At 38.3% G+C, this 14,326-nt stretch overlaps 1 protein-coding gene across 4 annotated transcripts in view; it reads left to right on the top strand.

Annotated features, from left to right (window-relative positions):
* The window catches only part of ranbp10 (RAN binding protein 10), a 53,886-nt gene that overhangs the window by 15,811 nt on the left and 23,749 nt on the right, over positions 1-14,326 (top strand). For all 4 annotated transcript variants that reach the window (XM_079825074.1, XM_079825073.1, XM_079825071.1 and 1 more), the window contains exons 2-3: positions 3,032-3,143; positions 11,622-11,674. In XM_079825074.1, coding sequence (XP_079681200.1) covers positions 3,032-3,143; positions 11,622-11,674 — 165 coding nt within the window. The remainder of the gene's footprint in view (positions 1-3,031; positions 3,144-11,621; positions 11,675-14,326) is intronic.

The following is a 14,326-nucleotide window of genomic DNA, read 5'->3' on the forward strand; positions in this document are numbered from 1 at the left end:
ACACATTTTAATTCAGATTCTGGTTTTCACCGAACACGTAGTCATATCGTATTGTATCGATATCGAGATATCTGGCATGAAAAACGAGATATGAAATTTTGTCCATATCGTTCAGCCCTAGTATACGGTATTATCACGATATTGAAATAAGTTGCAAAAAAAGTGTTGTCATACTATAACAGGTTAAATCACTTTCTTATAACAAAAGAACCAAACATTTAAATACAATAAAGCAATACACAAAAATGTATAAAGTAAACAAATATTTAAAACAGATTAAAGTGCAAAAGAATTATAAAGAACAATAGGTATGCTGAAATGTACATTTAACTAAGATTAATACATGCTTTAGAAGTATTTTTCATTGTCAGTTTGTTAATGAAGGAACTAATGTTAAATACTGGAGCCTTGTAAAGTGTGTGATTGAACAACAGTCAGAACATATTCAAACAATATCTAGGGCATGTCATTTAGTCCAGATTAAAATATAAAATACAAGTTTGAAAATTAATAGCCTTAAGTCTTTAAGTATTATGTATTAGGTTATGTGATTACTGGGGAAACGGCTGCATTTCTGCTGTTCCGTCAGCGCCCTCTGCTGTCGAAGAATGAATGTGCACTTCAGTGCATCTCCTCATTCCATGTGCTCAGCTCATGCACGGTCTATTTACATCAGTGCGCGTTCCTCTTTGATGTGTTTTTCATTTTAAACGGTTGATGGGTAAAGTATTCTTAAAATTCATTCTAAAAATCGGAATAATTCGTAATAAATAATTATTCACGGTATTTTGAAGTGCCCACGAAAACAATATTGTGCATGTTCATTATTGCGGTATATCGCATTACCGTTTACCGGCACATGTCTAGTGCATACTCGTCAAGACGGTTATTTAGTACATACATTTGTGTGTATCTGACCATTTCAGCGCAATTTGTACTCGCAAGCTTTTACACCGCTTAGAACGATTCAGTCCGATTTGGTGAACTGGTTCGACCGGTTCACTAACAAGAACCGGTTCAATAGAACGATTCGTTCGCGAACCGGACAGCAATGGACCAGAGACGGAGCGATTGCTAACAAAGTTATATATTGTAAATACTGAGTTGTGAGAGCGCTGTCAGCGCGAGTTTATTTTGTTTGTATCTGAGAGTTCTGAATAAACACGAGTCGTTCTTCCTTATTCCTCCTTATTCTACCAACTTTGTAACATGTAATGTACCATTACAGCTGTCGAGATGAACGAGTTACGAGTAAGTGTTGATAATAGCATTATTTTAAGATATTTTCCTATCATATGAAAAGTGTCAGTGACGTGCATTGAGTACACAGCACAAACAAAGACAACAGCGCAGTAATCAAATGTAATCCAGTTTATTGTGGGGATAGCTGGCTAGCCTAGCCGGATACCCTCACGCTTACCCCCCTTCTGCTTAATCTCGCGCCGCGTTTGGTGCCTCCGCTGTGGGCCAGATGCAGTACTGGGGGTTGGGGATGTTGAAGGCCGACCGGTCAGTGCAGCCCGAGCTTCGGCGTGCGTGAGGTTTATCTCTAAAGAGATGTGGCTCTGCCGATGTTGAGCAGAAACTCACGACTGTATGCACATTTTTAGAACAGATAGACGTGACGAGGACGTACAAAAACACTGACTCACAAGATAGAAAACACAAAAACACTGTTCTGTCGGGAGAGAGAGAAGCCGCAGCGTGTGCACGAATAATAAAGTTCTGTGTGAACTTGAATAATTAGCTACACATCAGTGATCACAGATCAGAAGGAACTGAAAAAAGACTTCTGTTTTCATTTGTACATCCAAACACTGAGAAACTGCCAGCATTCACTCGTTCACAAGCCATGATCTCTCAAGGACAAACAAATATGGCGCTCGCTTGGGCGTGCCAAATTCTCTGGGCGGAGGAAAGGAGGTAACCGGAGAATTCAAGATCCGCTCGTATGGGCTGTCATTTTCTCAAAGGCAGAGAAAGACTCCCAGAACTCGGTTTACACCGATCAAAATTTCTAGCCACTTGGGGACAATATTCAGGCTAGGGGAACTCATATTAATGTTGAAAAACCTCATAAAATGAAAATGTCTTGCCATAGAACCAATCGTGCAGCTCTAGTGCATTGTATAATTTGAAATGAAACACTAACAGCACTAAAGAGAGAGAATGATTCCTTCTAAACAGGTTTTCCAAACACTCTTCATCTACTAGCAAACTGTAGAAGGGGAGTGTGCTCACAAACAGGTAGTCCCACCACAAACTCGTGCCATTGGTTGAGCCAAAAGGCATGTTGGACCACTCAAACAGACATTGCAATATTTTATTTCCACACTGTTGGAATACAACCTCAGCTTAATTATAGATGTCTCTGCACATCAAATTGAGATTGAAGAGTATTTTAACATTTGAAAATAATTAGTTCACCCAAACAATTCTGTATTTTTCTCACCCTCATGTCATTCCCCAGCTAACATTTCATGGTGGGGCCAATGTAGGCTCAATATGGGATTGAGTTTGGGCCCACGAGTTCTATGTCGGCCCTATCTAAACTAGACTCAGTAGCCCCATATTTGGTTCCATGTCGGCCCTAAATGAATTAGCACCAATATCTAATTCAGATTGGATGACATGGAACCCATGGACAAACCCACTTAGGGCCCGGCCCATACTATTTAGGTTTATTTAAACTCCATTAATGTGCATATTGTGCCTGAAAATGTGCATGATTTTCCTTCCTCTGTGGACCACAAAAGAATATATATATTTAATTCATGTTGGTAACCAAACAGTTTTGGTGACCATTTACTTCTGTTGTATGGACACCCATAAGATGTGTTCATGCATTTAAAAACAACTGGAGAGAGTCTGTTGTTGTCAACCATGGTGACATATCGCTAGCTGAAAACCCTCTATACGTGCTCTTAAAAACTTCTTTGAACTTTGTTGTTATTTATGTGGACAGTCATCTTTACCAGAGGGTCTGTTTGGTCAGTGATTCATTTCCCTCAATGTTTCCATCTTGCTTTAGGCCATGGAAAAAACCACAAGGATGCAGCGTCTGTTCGGGCCACCCATCCCATCCCCGCTGCTTGTGGCATCTACTACTTTGAGGTGAAGATCGTAAGCAAAGGAAGAGATGGGTGAGTGCAAATAGCTTCTGGTTGTAGGCATTTGTATACAGTGTTTTACTGAGATTTGTCTATAATTTGGAAAGATGCATTCACATATAGGGCCCTATCTTGCACCCAGCGCAATTGACTTTGTACACCGACGCATGTGTCATTCTTATTTTGCACCCGCGCAAAGCGCGCTTTTCCCTCCACAGAAGCACGTCGCTAAACTAGTGAATGAACTTGCGCTACCTGGGCGGTTCAGCGCAAAAAAGGAGGCGTGTTCCGGCGCAAACAATCCCTGGTGCTATTTTGCTGTTCCATTAAACAATTGCGCCACTGACCAGAAAAAACCTAGTCTAAAGTCAGTGGCGCGTTGCGCGTTGTTCATTAAGCTATTTTAAGGGCGCATGCTTGACCATAATGTATAGCGTGCACAACGCTCATACACTTTGCTCATGTAATCTACACAGATGCAACAGTTATTTTTGCAAATCATAAATTGTTACACAAAAAAATATTAACACATGAGATGACGGAAATCATTGTGGTGTGCCACGAAGATGTGAAAAAATAGGCATAAATCTAGCTTACAAATGATTCAGGCTAATTGTAATAATTAAGGATAAGACCTGTTTGCCCAATAGTGGCAAGACATATATGTATATAAGGACATCTGACAAATTGGTTTGTCCGTCAAGAACCAGGAAAAAAAATCGACTGAAAAACTGAAAAAACTGAAAGACTGAAAAAAAAAAGACTGTGAAATGACCTTTACCATAATGTACAACATTACAACTTCACTTCTCTGTCTTTCACTGCTCTTACAAGCATATCAGTCTCCTCGGCTGTGAACCGCTCCTGGCGTGCGCCTGGTAAATACGCCATAATAATAGCAATCCATAATGGAACTTGCGCACCTGCTTTTAAAGGGAATGTTGGATGACGCTCGGATTGGTTTATTCACGTTACGCCCAAACCACACCTATGAATAATGAAGCTACTTCAGACCAACCCATTTTAGATTTGCGCCGGGCGCAAGAGCCATTTATCCCGCCGGGAAAATAGCAATACATTTGACCCGCCGAGACCCGCCCACAAAGTTACTTGCGCTTCGCGCTTTGACAGTTGCGTTTCAGATCGTTAAAATAGGGCCCATAGTGGGGTTCAAAAGTCTAAGAGCACATTGAAAATCTTAGGACTTTGAACAAATTAAAACAAAGTCAATCATAAGGTCAAATGAATAAGCAATATTTATTCTGCACTATTTCTACATCGCCTTGTAAATTTGTGTCGCTGATCATGTGACGTTCAGGTGTTCTTTTCTTCCATGCCCAAGATCCTCTTTAGATCATTCTCAAATCATTATGAGGAACATGATCATCAGGTTTTACACAAACGTATGGTTGCTCATTAAAGCAAAATCACAAACCAAACGCTAAGATATTCTGAAATGAATGAAAAGGCGTTTTTTTCACAGTCTCAGAATGATAATTGCTCTGAATCTATGACCCTGTGTCATGCTTGAGTCAGTAGTTGGTGTTTGTCATGCCTTCGGTTTGAGGATATCATTGTCCAAAAATAAATAGAAAAGAGTCCCACCCTTTCCTGTGACCACTTTGCAATGTGATTACTAAATATATTCCAGCAGGATTGCTCCTGTTCTACTTGGTCATCTAACTGCAACTTACAGGTCGTGCCTAAAAAGTGTTGAGTCATCCTTTAGTCACTGTAGAACTCTCTCTCAGACTCACTTAGCACGTTTAAAATGTATCCCAAAGCACTTGTACACAGGGGCTTTTCTTCAGTTTAATCACCATCAATTTCATTATATTGTTTGTAATATTATTTTTAGCTTCTGTCAAGCGATGAAATCACTATTTTTAAAAAAATCCAATTAATTACACAATGTGGTGATTAATTAATCTAATTAATCTCAAATTAATCGCACATTAAATTTGGCTGAGAAATTACTCCCACAAGATCATTTAAAGTCATTATTGTTTAAATCAAAAAATCAAATAGACATTACAAATAGCTTCAGAATTTTTTTTTTTTTTTTTTAACTATAACTTACCTAATGTTTGTTTTTTTATTATATGAAATTATTTTTAATGAAACTAAAACTGCCAGTAGGTGGCGGTAAATGTAGGTGGCGCTAATTGAATAAGTCATTGAGTCATTCATTCATTTGATTTGTTCAAATGGCTGATTCATTCAGGAGTGAAGTAAATGATTATCTTTATGAAAATTGTAAATGTAAATGGTTCTCTTTATGGTCCATTGTATCATTGGTTCACCTGATTCGTCCGAAACGCGGTGAAATGAAGCGCCACTGTGTATTGAAACAGACAATATTGTGTCTAAAACAACACAAAATTAACGTATTTATTTTATTAAACTGTTGTATAAGATCAGTATCGCATTCTGGACAGAAAATCAAAAATCTTGTGATATTGCACTCGTTGCTCGTGTGATATTGCTTGTATATCATGATGTAAATGTGAGGGCAGTTTAGTTCGAAACGGGGCACGGTTCACACAAAAAATTGGTAATGTGAAAGCGGTCATGCGGACCAGGGTGAGCTGTCAGGGGTACCAAACCCCGGTCTGCCTGAAAGAGGTCTGAGTTCGGTTGCGCAACTTGCGATCCAACTGAGCCTCGATTCACGTGAATGTGAAGGCAACACGTACTTGGTGCGCAAGAAAAGTAACCTGCGCATGCGTTTTATCAGATTACGATGTATTTAGTTCAATAAAACACATGCAAGGAATGATAGTGTTGTGCCGCGTTTCCACCGAAATTACCCGGAACTATTTGTACCAGGAACTTTTTTCCCAGGAACTTTTTCTCCCCCAGACCTGCTACAATCTGCGTTTCCACCGCGGTCTAAAGTACCGGGGAGATTAGGCAAATTAGTCCGGTGACGTGGGAATGCGCGCGACTGCTTCTCCCAGTTACCGACGGACAGTAATCACTTTTGCGCGATACTGTCTGCAACAATAACAAGTGTAGGAGATGCAAGCAGCGCTGCTTTTGCTGATTATGTACACACATTACCAATATTGTACAATTTACATTCATGCCAATAAAGCAATTTTTGAATTATTTAAACGTGCACTTTCACCTGGTTTGACCATTTTAATGCAAAATGGGATGATGGGCAATCCAAAATCTGAATGTGTTGTAATAGCTCAATTCCAAAACAAAACATTTTCTATAAAAGGATAATGAGGTTTCAGTCATGACAGATGTGTGAAAAGTTAATTGAATGAAAACAATAGACTGAATTAAGCAGTTGAAAGATTAGGTACTAGACTGCAAGTATTTTATTTTTTATCACAATAACATCTCTTAACATTCACAAAAAAAAAAAATTCACATGACTAGTATTACAATATGCTTCATTAAATGCATAATTTTAGAGACTTCTTCCTCAAATTTGAAATGAAGCAGGACCACACTTATGGCTTCACTTAAGTTGTGGTTATAAGTTATTATACTACATTCACATAGTTATACATTTAAAAATATAATATTTGGGTTTTCTAGATATGTTTATGTGCATATTCAGAAAGACTTGCGAGCAGCAGCCCTTTTATTTGCTTCCTACACTATATGAATACAATTAGAATGTGGTTATATAGTTAGAATGTGGAAATTAAAGACACAGTGACATTTTACACATTTTACTTTATTTTAGACAGATTAGTTCTTACAAAATTAAAATAAAAGTGTGCAAAGACAAATAAATTACTAGAACAATAAAATGAAAATATAAAATGTGAAAACAACAATATAAAAAAAAAGTGTATTTTTCAGTAACCTGTCCAAGAGCTGTGCCAACATGTACAATATATAAAGTACAAATGTGGTAGTGCAAATGCTTCATTCAAGCGGCTGGTCATTGTGGCTACTTCTTGAACAACTGGACAAACTGTCCAAGAACAGACAGAAACCCGGTCTGAAAGTCCCTCTGCTTTCTTCCGCTTCTGACTGGTGGAATGCCAACTCTTGCCTCCTCATCTCTCCTCGGCCTGGCTCTCCAGTAACAGCTGAATATATTGGTCTCGCTGTTCTTGTCCATGCTGCAGGACGGCCGGTTAGCATCTTCCATGTCCCTCAGTGCATCAAAAAAGTCACAGTCCTTTTTCCTTTTCTCTAAGTAGAAAAATTGCACAGAAACACATGGAAATTAATACACAAGGCAACCATGAAACAATAGAAACCATCAATTAATTATTTAAAGTGTTTTCACTACAAATAATGAACAATTGTTTGGCCAGCTTGAACAATGCCCAGTGTGCAAATTTTATCATGGGCAATTTAAGTTTACAATTAAAAACAACAAAACCATTAAGGATTACACATCAGTTTTTAAATATATACACATTTTTGTCAGCTCTATAACGTACTGGTGACCGCGGGGGGAAACACGCTGGTCTCCGTTGCCTGCGATTCATCAGGGCCACTCGTTACACCTGGAAAAGCACGTTGAAAAAAGTTACTGCAACGTGTTTAAACACTGCAACGAGTTTAATAGATGATACCAAGATGATATATTTACCTTCAACCCACTCGGATTCCGGGATGGTTTCCAACAACGCACTAGCCGAGTCTTTCGTTACCGCTGCCCTAGAAAAGTACGGTCTGTCCCAACAACGCGTCCAGGCGGTCATACCACTTGTTGATACGCCGGTCGGAACCGCTCCGGTTGTTATGATCCTTTAATTTCTTGTAATCTTGTCTTAATTTCTTCAATTTCTCTCTGCACTGTTTTCCAGTGTGACTGGAACCGAGTCGATATCTTCAGGTAACGTTATACCTTTTCATTGCGGGTCGCCGTTTCCAGTTCCCGCTGGATGTCCTCCTCCGCATATATGCTCAATAAAGCCTGAACCTCGTCGTCGGTCCATCGGTCGAATTTATTGTTGAACTCCATTGTTGCAAAAAAAATATTTACTGAACGCAAAACCCACAGAACTCACCTCGCAAAAGACTTGTAAATATGGCGGTGGAAAAAAAAAATAGCTGCGAGAGCTCAACCAATCAGCATGTTCAGCGCCCAAGTCCCACCCCCGAAAGTTCGCGAACCTTTCAAAAGTCCCACCTCGCAAGCAGGGCCGTTTGGAGGGGGAAATATTTACCCGGAACTTCATTTAGACCCTGGTTCCTGCGGTCGAAACACACCGAGTTCCCCCCCAAAGTTCCTGGTTCCGGGGTAAAGTTCCTGCGGTGGAAACGCGGCTTTGGTGATTTACCTTGGATACAAGCGAGAGTGAGCCTGCAAGTGATTTCGTGCATTGCACTGGCGGGAACAATCGCGTTCTGACGCGGATCACAACAAACGTGCCCAGTGTAAAACGGGCGTTTTTGCCTCATATCTTGAATTTTGTGGACATTCTAACTGCATTCTATAGGCTTCATCACACAGTGAGTGTTGCCCTGCATCATATTCTTAATTAATCAACTGTATGAAATGTAAGATGACATAACTAGGTCTGGGGCCGGGCAAGTTCGTTAAATGCGTTAATCATTTTAAAGCGTTATTTTTTACCATAACTAATTAATCTAATTAACGCGTTAAATCAACAGCCCTAATTAATTTAATTATTCAATAGCATGTTATTCTTTGATTGTTCTTGTATTTTATTTTTAAGGTACGGTCACATTTACTGTTATTCAGCTCTAATTTTCATGAACGAAATCCAGTCGTTTTGCAACAGGTTCAAGTTGACCAACAGAAATATTTTTGGTTCGAAAGTGACTTCTGTGTGAGCTGTGCTTTATACAGAGCAACACTATTGACAATAGACAATGGACCTTTTTTGCCACCAAAATTTAGCTGAAATTTTGCTAATGAAGGTATTCCTTTTCTCTTTCAATTGTATTCCTTAGATGCAAAGTAAGTCGCTTTATACGTATAAAAGCATCTACCCAATGCATTAATGTCAATTCTATTTTCTTATGTATCGTTTATTTATGCAGGGTAAATAATTATGATACCGGTAGTTCACCCAAAAATGAAAGTTCTTTCATTAATTACTCACCCCATGTCATTCCAAACCCTTAGGATTTTAGCTCATCTTCGGAACACAAATGAAGATATTTTCATGAAATCTGAGGGATTTCTGTCTCTCCATTGGCTGCTACACAATTACCACTTTGGTGCTTCAAAATGTTCATAAAGAGATTGTAAAACTAATCCATATGAATTGAGCAGATTAGTCCAAATTTTCTGAAAAGACACAATTGCTTTATATGATGAACAGATTGAATTTAGGCTTTTATTCACATAAACCTTTATCAACTCACACATCAGATACAGTAAACGGAAGCTCAAGCATGTTTGCTTGATGTGCGAGAACCAATGAGGCTCATTCTCATGTTACGCAGCACGTTTGAGCTTCAGCAAGAACCAATGAGGCTCATTCTCATGTGTTACGCAGCACGTTTGAGCTTCAGCAAGAACCAATGAGGCTCATTCTCATGTGTTACGCAGCACGTTTGAGCTTCAGCAAGAACCAATGAGGCTCATTCTCATGTGTTACGCAGCACGTTTGAGCTTCAGCAAGAACAAATGAGGTTTATTCTCATGTGTTACACAGCACGATTGAATTTCCGCAAGAGGTTAGAGATCAGGCGCTAGAATGTACACATTTCTTTACATGTTGTCGCATAACTGTTGAGTTCATATCGTAAAAGTCAGTTTGTAAAGCCTGCACTGAAATTGCGACTGATTTACCAAATAATAAACAGTGAAATGTACCGAATACAAATAAATAATACTCAACTGAGACATTCACACTGTTGAAAATAAATAACCACATTCCTAACATTGGGATGCTTTGGAAGGTAATGTTATTTTTAGTCCAGTGATCCTGTGTATTGCTCTTCTTTCCTCATCATCTCACTACCACGCCAGTGGGCAGGGCCCAAGTTGCAATGATGAAGTAGGCTTTGATTTTCTTCTGCAGAGGCAGACTTTCACCTATCGATAGGCACATTCCACAACGAGTAGTTCCTCTAGGCTTGGTTTCAATAAAAGCTCTTTTTGGACTAACAAGGAAGTTTTCGGTTCTAAAACGTACAGGATATTCTTATAGTATGATGACCTCTTATATCTCAAAAGCTCAAGGAAAATTAGATTTTTCAATTCATGACCCCTTTAAATCTGTTCATCAGATAATGTGATCGAGTCTCTTCAGAAAATTTTGACTAAACCGCTCAATTCATTTGAATTAGTTTTACGATTTCTTTATGAACTTTTTGAAGCGTCTAAGGGCGTTTTCACACCTGAAAGTCCGCACCAAGGTCCGAACCGAAGTTCATGTTTTGATACTTTTTATACATTCGGTTAGTTTTGGTTTGGTTTCACATTGCAATCATGCGAGCGCACTAAAGAACTTTACATGACGCACTTGCGTCCACTCGTCATCATCCTTGTGGGCTGCATCTGGACATTGATTGGTTTGTAAACGGACGTGCGTCTGACGTCAGCGTCTTTGATAAGAATGAATGAACGGACGCATATCACCGCCACAATGCGCATTGCTTGACTATTTTTTTATTCGTTACGTTTAAAAGTGGACATTTCAAGCTTTATATACACATATTTCTCATGTTTGTGAGGCAAGCCTGCTGAGTTTCGGTTTATTTGAGACCCGCTCCAGTTCATGTGTAAAGCATGATCGCTCCCGCGATTATTGTCTGCTATTCTTTTTGCTTCTTATTTATTAAATCCAGGCAATTATCTGATTAAACGTTGATTAAAATCAAGATACAATTTATACAAAACGAAATTCCCATTAAAGAAATGCTTTCTAAGCAAAATCATACAAAATTTCGTTCAAAATTATTTCTGACTTTCTGTCTTCTGACATATTGCGCATATTTTCACTTTTCATAATCAATGTAGCCTAGATTGAATTTAAAAATAACATTATAATATTTAAACATAAACAGGAACTTCCTGTAAATGGTCTGAAAGTCCGAACCATACAGAAAATGCTTTCACACTAGAAACGAACCAAACCTTTGTTCAGTTTGATCCGGACCGAGACTACCTCTTTTCGTCTGACCAAATTTCGTCTGTTTGGTCCGGACCGTGGTACGGGGGAGGTTTCACACCTGCAATTTTGATTTGGACCAAACTGAAAAGTCCGAAAATCCGGACCAAACAAGGTAGGTGTGAAAACGCCCTAAGTAGCTATCAATGGAGGGACTGAAAGCTTTCAGATTTCATCAAAAAGAATCTTAATTTGTGTTCTAAATATATTAACGTAAGTCTTACAGGTTTGGAATGACATGAGGGTGAGTAATTAATGACAGTTCATTTTTGGGTGAACTATTCCTTTAAATTTAGACCATTAAAATAAACTGTCACTAAAACCAGTTGACTAGTAATTTTATCAGGAGCATAATATATGGTTTAAATACAGTTTCAGAGATTATCAGTGTCCTTATTTTTAGTAGCTAACATTTGTCCTCTCTTATTGGCGTTTACAGGTACATGGGAATTGGACTGTCTGCCCAGGGGGTCAACATGAACAGACTGCCTGGTGAGTTAGTGTGTGTTTGTGCTTGTATGTACACTAAAGGGATGATGTGCTCACCATGGGTCATGGTGAACTGTAGGGGACTGAAGAACGGGTGAGTCAGTCCATTTCTGCAGCCTGCAAAAAAGTTAACTTTTGTATTAAAAAAAAATTTCATAACCTATTTTTAGTTCTGGCAGAATATTGGGTGGGGTTGGGGGGGACTTGATTTCTTCCATTGAAAATTATTGGATTGTCAGTGATGCAGACACAGCTGAAAGCGAAACCGTTGTGAACCCCTGGCTAGTATGGAAATACTTTGGATATAGAAAAGACAAATTTACGTGTGGTTGTCCTGGAGGATATCCAATTTGCAAAAAATGTGGATGCAAAGTTGTCTGGCTATCAAGCTCAATCTTTTAAGACATTAGAACATTAGTCTGGGGAGTCTGCTCTGTATTTTCTACTGCACAAGAGGCGTGCTCAAATTACTCTGTATGCAATTGGATAGTCCTTCAACCAATCAGACAACAAGAGGCGTGATCAATGGGCATAGTTCAAATGACTCTCTACGCAATTAGATAGTCCTTCAACTAATCAGACCAACGATCCGTCGCGTCTCTATCCATCATTGTGTTAAACCCGGCAATAGCGCGCCAGGTGGATAAGCCAGGTTGTGATTGGTCCCCGCAGATATCTAATGGAAGCAGGATAGTACAGGAGAGTAAAGGGAAAAATGTACAGGTTTCCAGCCAGGGCAAAATCAAATCGCCAGCAGATCTGGCTGGGTTTACAAAAGTGATATAAAGTGCAAAAGGAGGAAACACGCATAACATGTTCGGGAACACCATCTCTCCGTGCAGATAAAGGTGTGTTTATAACTTAAGGCCGAATTATTTCTGTGATGCAGAGGGAATCCAGTCATGAAAATTGAATTTACAGTATAATGCAGATGTCACGTAAAACACGCAAACTGATGGATGAGTGAATAAATCAAAAGTAGATAAATCAAATAAATAAATCAAATCGTGACAGTAGCCACGTTTACATGCGCACTTTTTTGTCATTCCGATTAAAATCATTTGTTTACATGAGACGTTATCTAAACCGATCTGGTGTTTACATGTGCTGACTTTCAGTCGTAATCATTTTGTGACATGCGCACACAGTTTGTCTGCCGCCTCAGATTCGTAACGTTAGTATCGTGGATCAATATTTCTGTGTTGGTCATTTTTATATTTATTTATTTTTCTGTGGGCGGACATGCAGTAGTTTAAACTAATTTATGTCCTATACAATGGCTATTTCAACAGCTGTGAATGATGAATGCGGAATCAAAATTAATTAAAATCATTTATTTTGAAAAACACAAAATTGACTATAAATGCACCCAAATTATTAATAAAAACATAGGATGTATGGTGAAACAACATGAATGAAAGCATTCAAGACGTGCTCCGCATACTAGTAGCCTACTAAACGCATAGCTATTTCAGATGATTAAGGAAAGATACCATAATCACAAAGGTATAAATATTAACAAAAGTAATTAAAGTAGACTGTGGGTAATGTTACTTAACCAATTTGAAGCAGTTGTTTAACTTTTTTTTTTTATATCTAACTTACGAGAAACAAAATGTTGACACGTCCTCTCCAGCAGCTTGAATGTTCCCCGTTGCAACTCTCAACGGCCACCAGGACTTATACAGTTTTATAAAAGCTATTCATTATTTGTTGTAAAGTGTAAGAATCACCTCAGAACAATTATTTCTTCTGTCAGGCGCAGTTGAAGCCTCGGACAAACGCTGTCAAGATGAGATGGTGTAGCCAGGCTATGTCTGTGTCATTATTCCAACATCATGTTCATAACATGTTGCGAAATAAAAAGTTTAATAACTCAGACAAATTAACTTTCCTCGTTTGATCGGTTCATGAAAAGGTTTATCCCACCCCACTCAAACCGATTACAGTTTCATTCTGTTTGGCCATTTTTATTCTGATTGAGGTGTTTATATGGAGCATTTTCATTCGGATTGGACTTTTAAACCGATTACAGTGCTCCATGTAAACGCACCTAGTGTCTGTAAATATTAAAGCGCAAAACACTGCTATATAAATACATGATTTGCTTGTTCTGTCTCTGTGTGAATGAGCAGCGCCGTTTCGTCTACTACATACTCAAGAATGCGTGATGCTCGTGGTGTTTTTAACGTCTCACAAACCATATTTGGACATGAACATTTCCGAACCCCTAATGAGCATTTTCATCATTTTATTTGAATAAAAACCATCGTCAAATACACTCAGAAACTGGTCATAACCACACCCCGTCAAAATAAAAGTTTGGTTTACCTAGAAGAAATTATGACAGAAATATATTACTATTGTAGGCCTACAATAATGTACGTGTCAAAATAATAATAATAACAATAATTATAATACATAATTTAAGAATATATATATTTAATCCATGGTTTATTTAGTAAATCTCTGTTTTGCAGCACTTTGCCAAAAAATAAAAGGATAAAAGTTTGTTACATTTGATTTGATTACCACTGTTTTTTGATAATATATTTGTATTAAATCAGAAAAAGAAAAATTTCATAGGAATGTCTCTATTATTCTTAAACATTTTAATAAATTAATGATAAAATAAACTTGTTTATCTAATTCATA

The sequence above is a fragment of the Gobio gobio genome, assembly GCF_949357685.1.
Source record: "Gobio gobio genome assembly, chromosome: 9".
NCBI lineage: Eukaryota > Metazoa > Chordata > Actinopteri > Cypriniformes > Gobionidae > Gobio > Gobio gobio.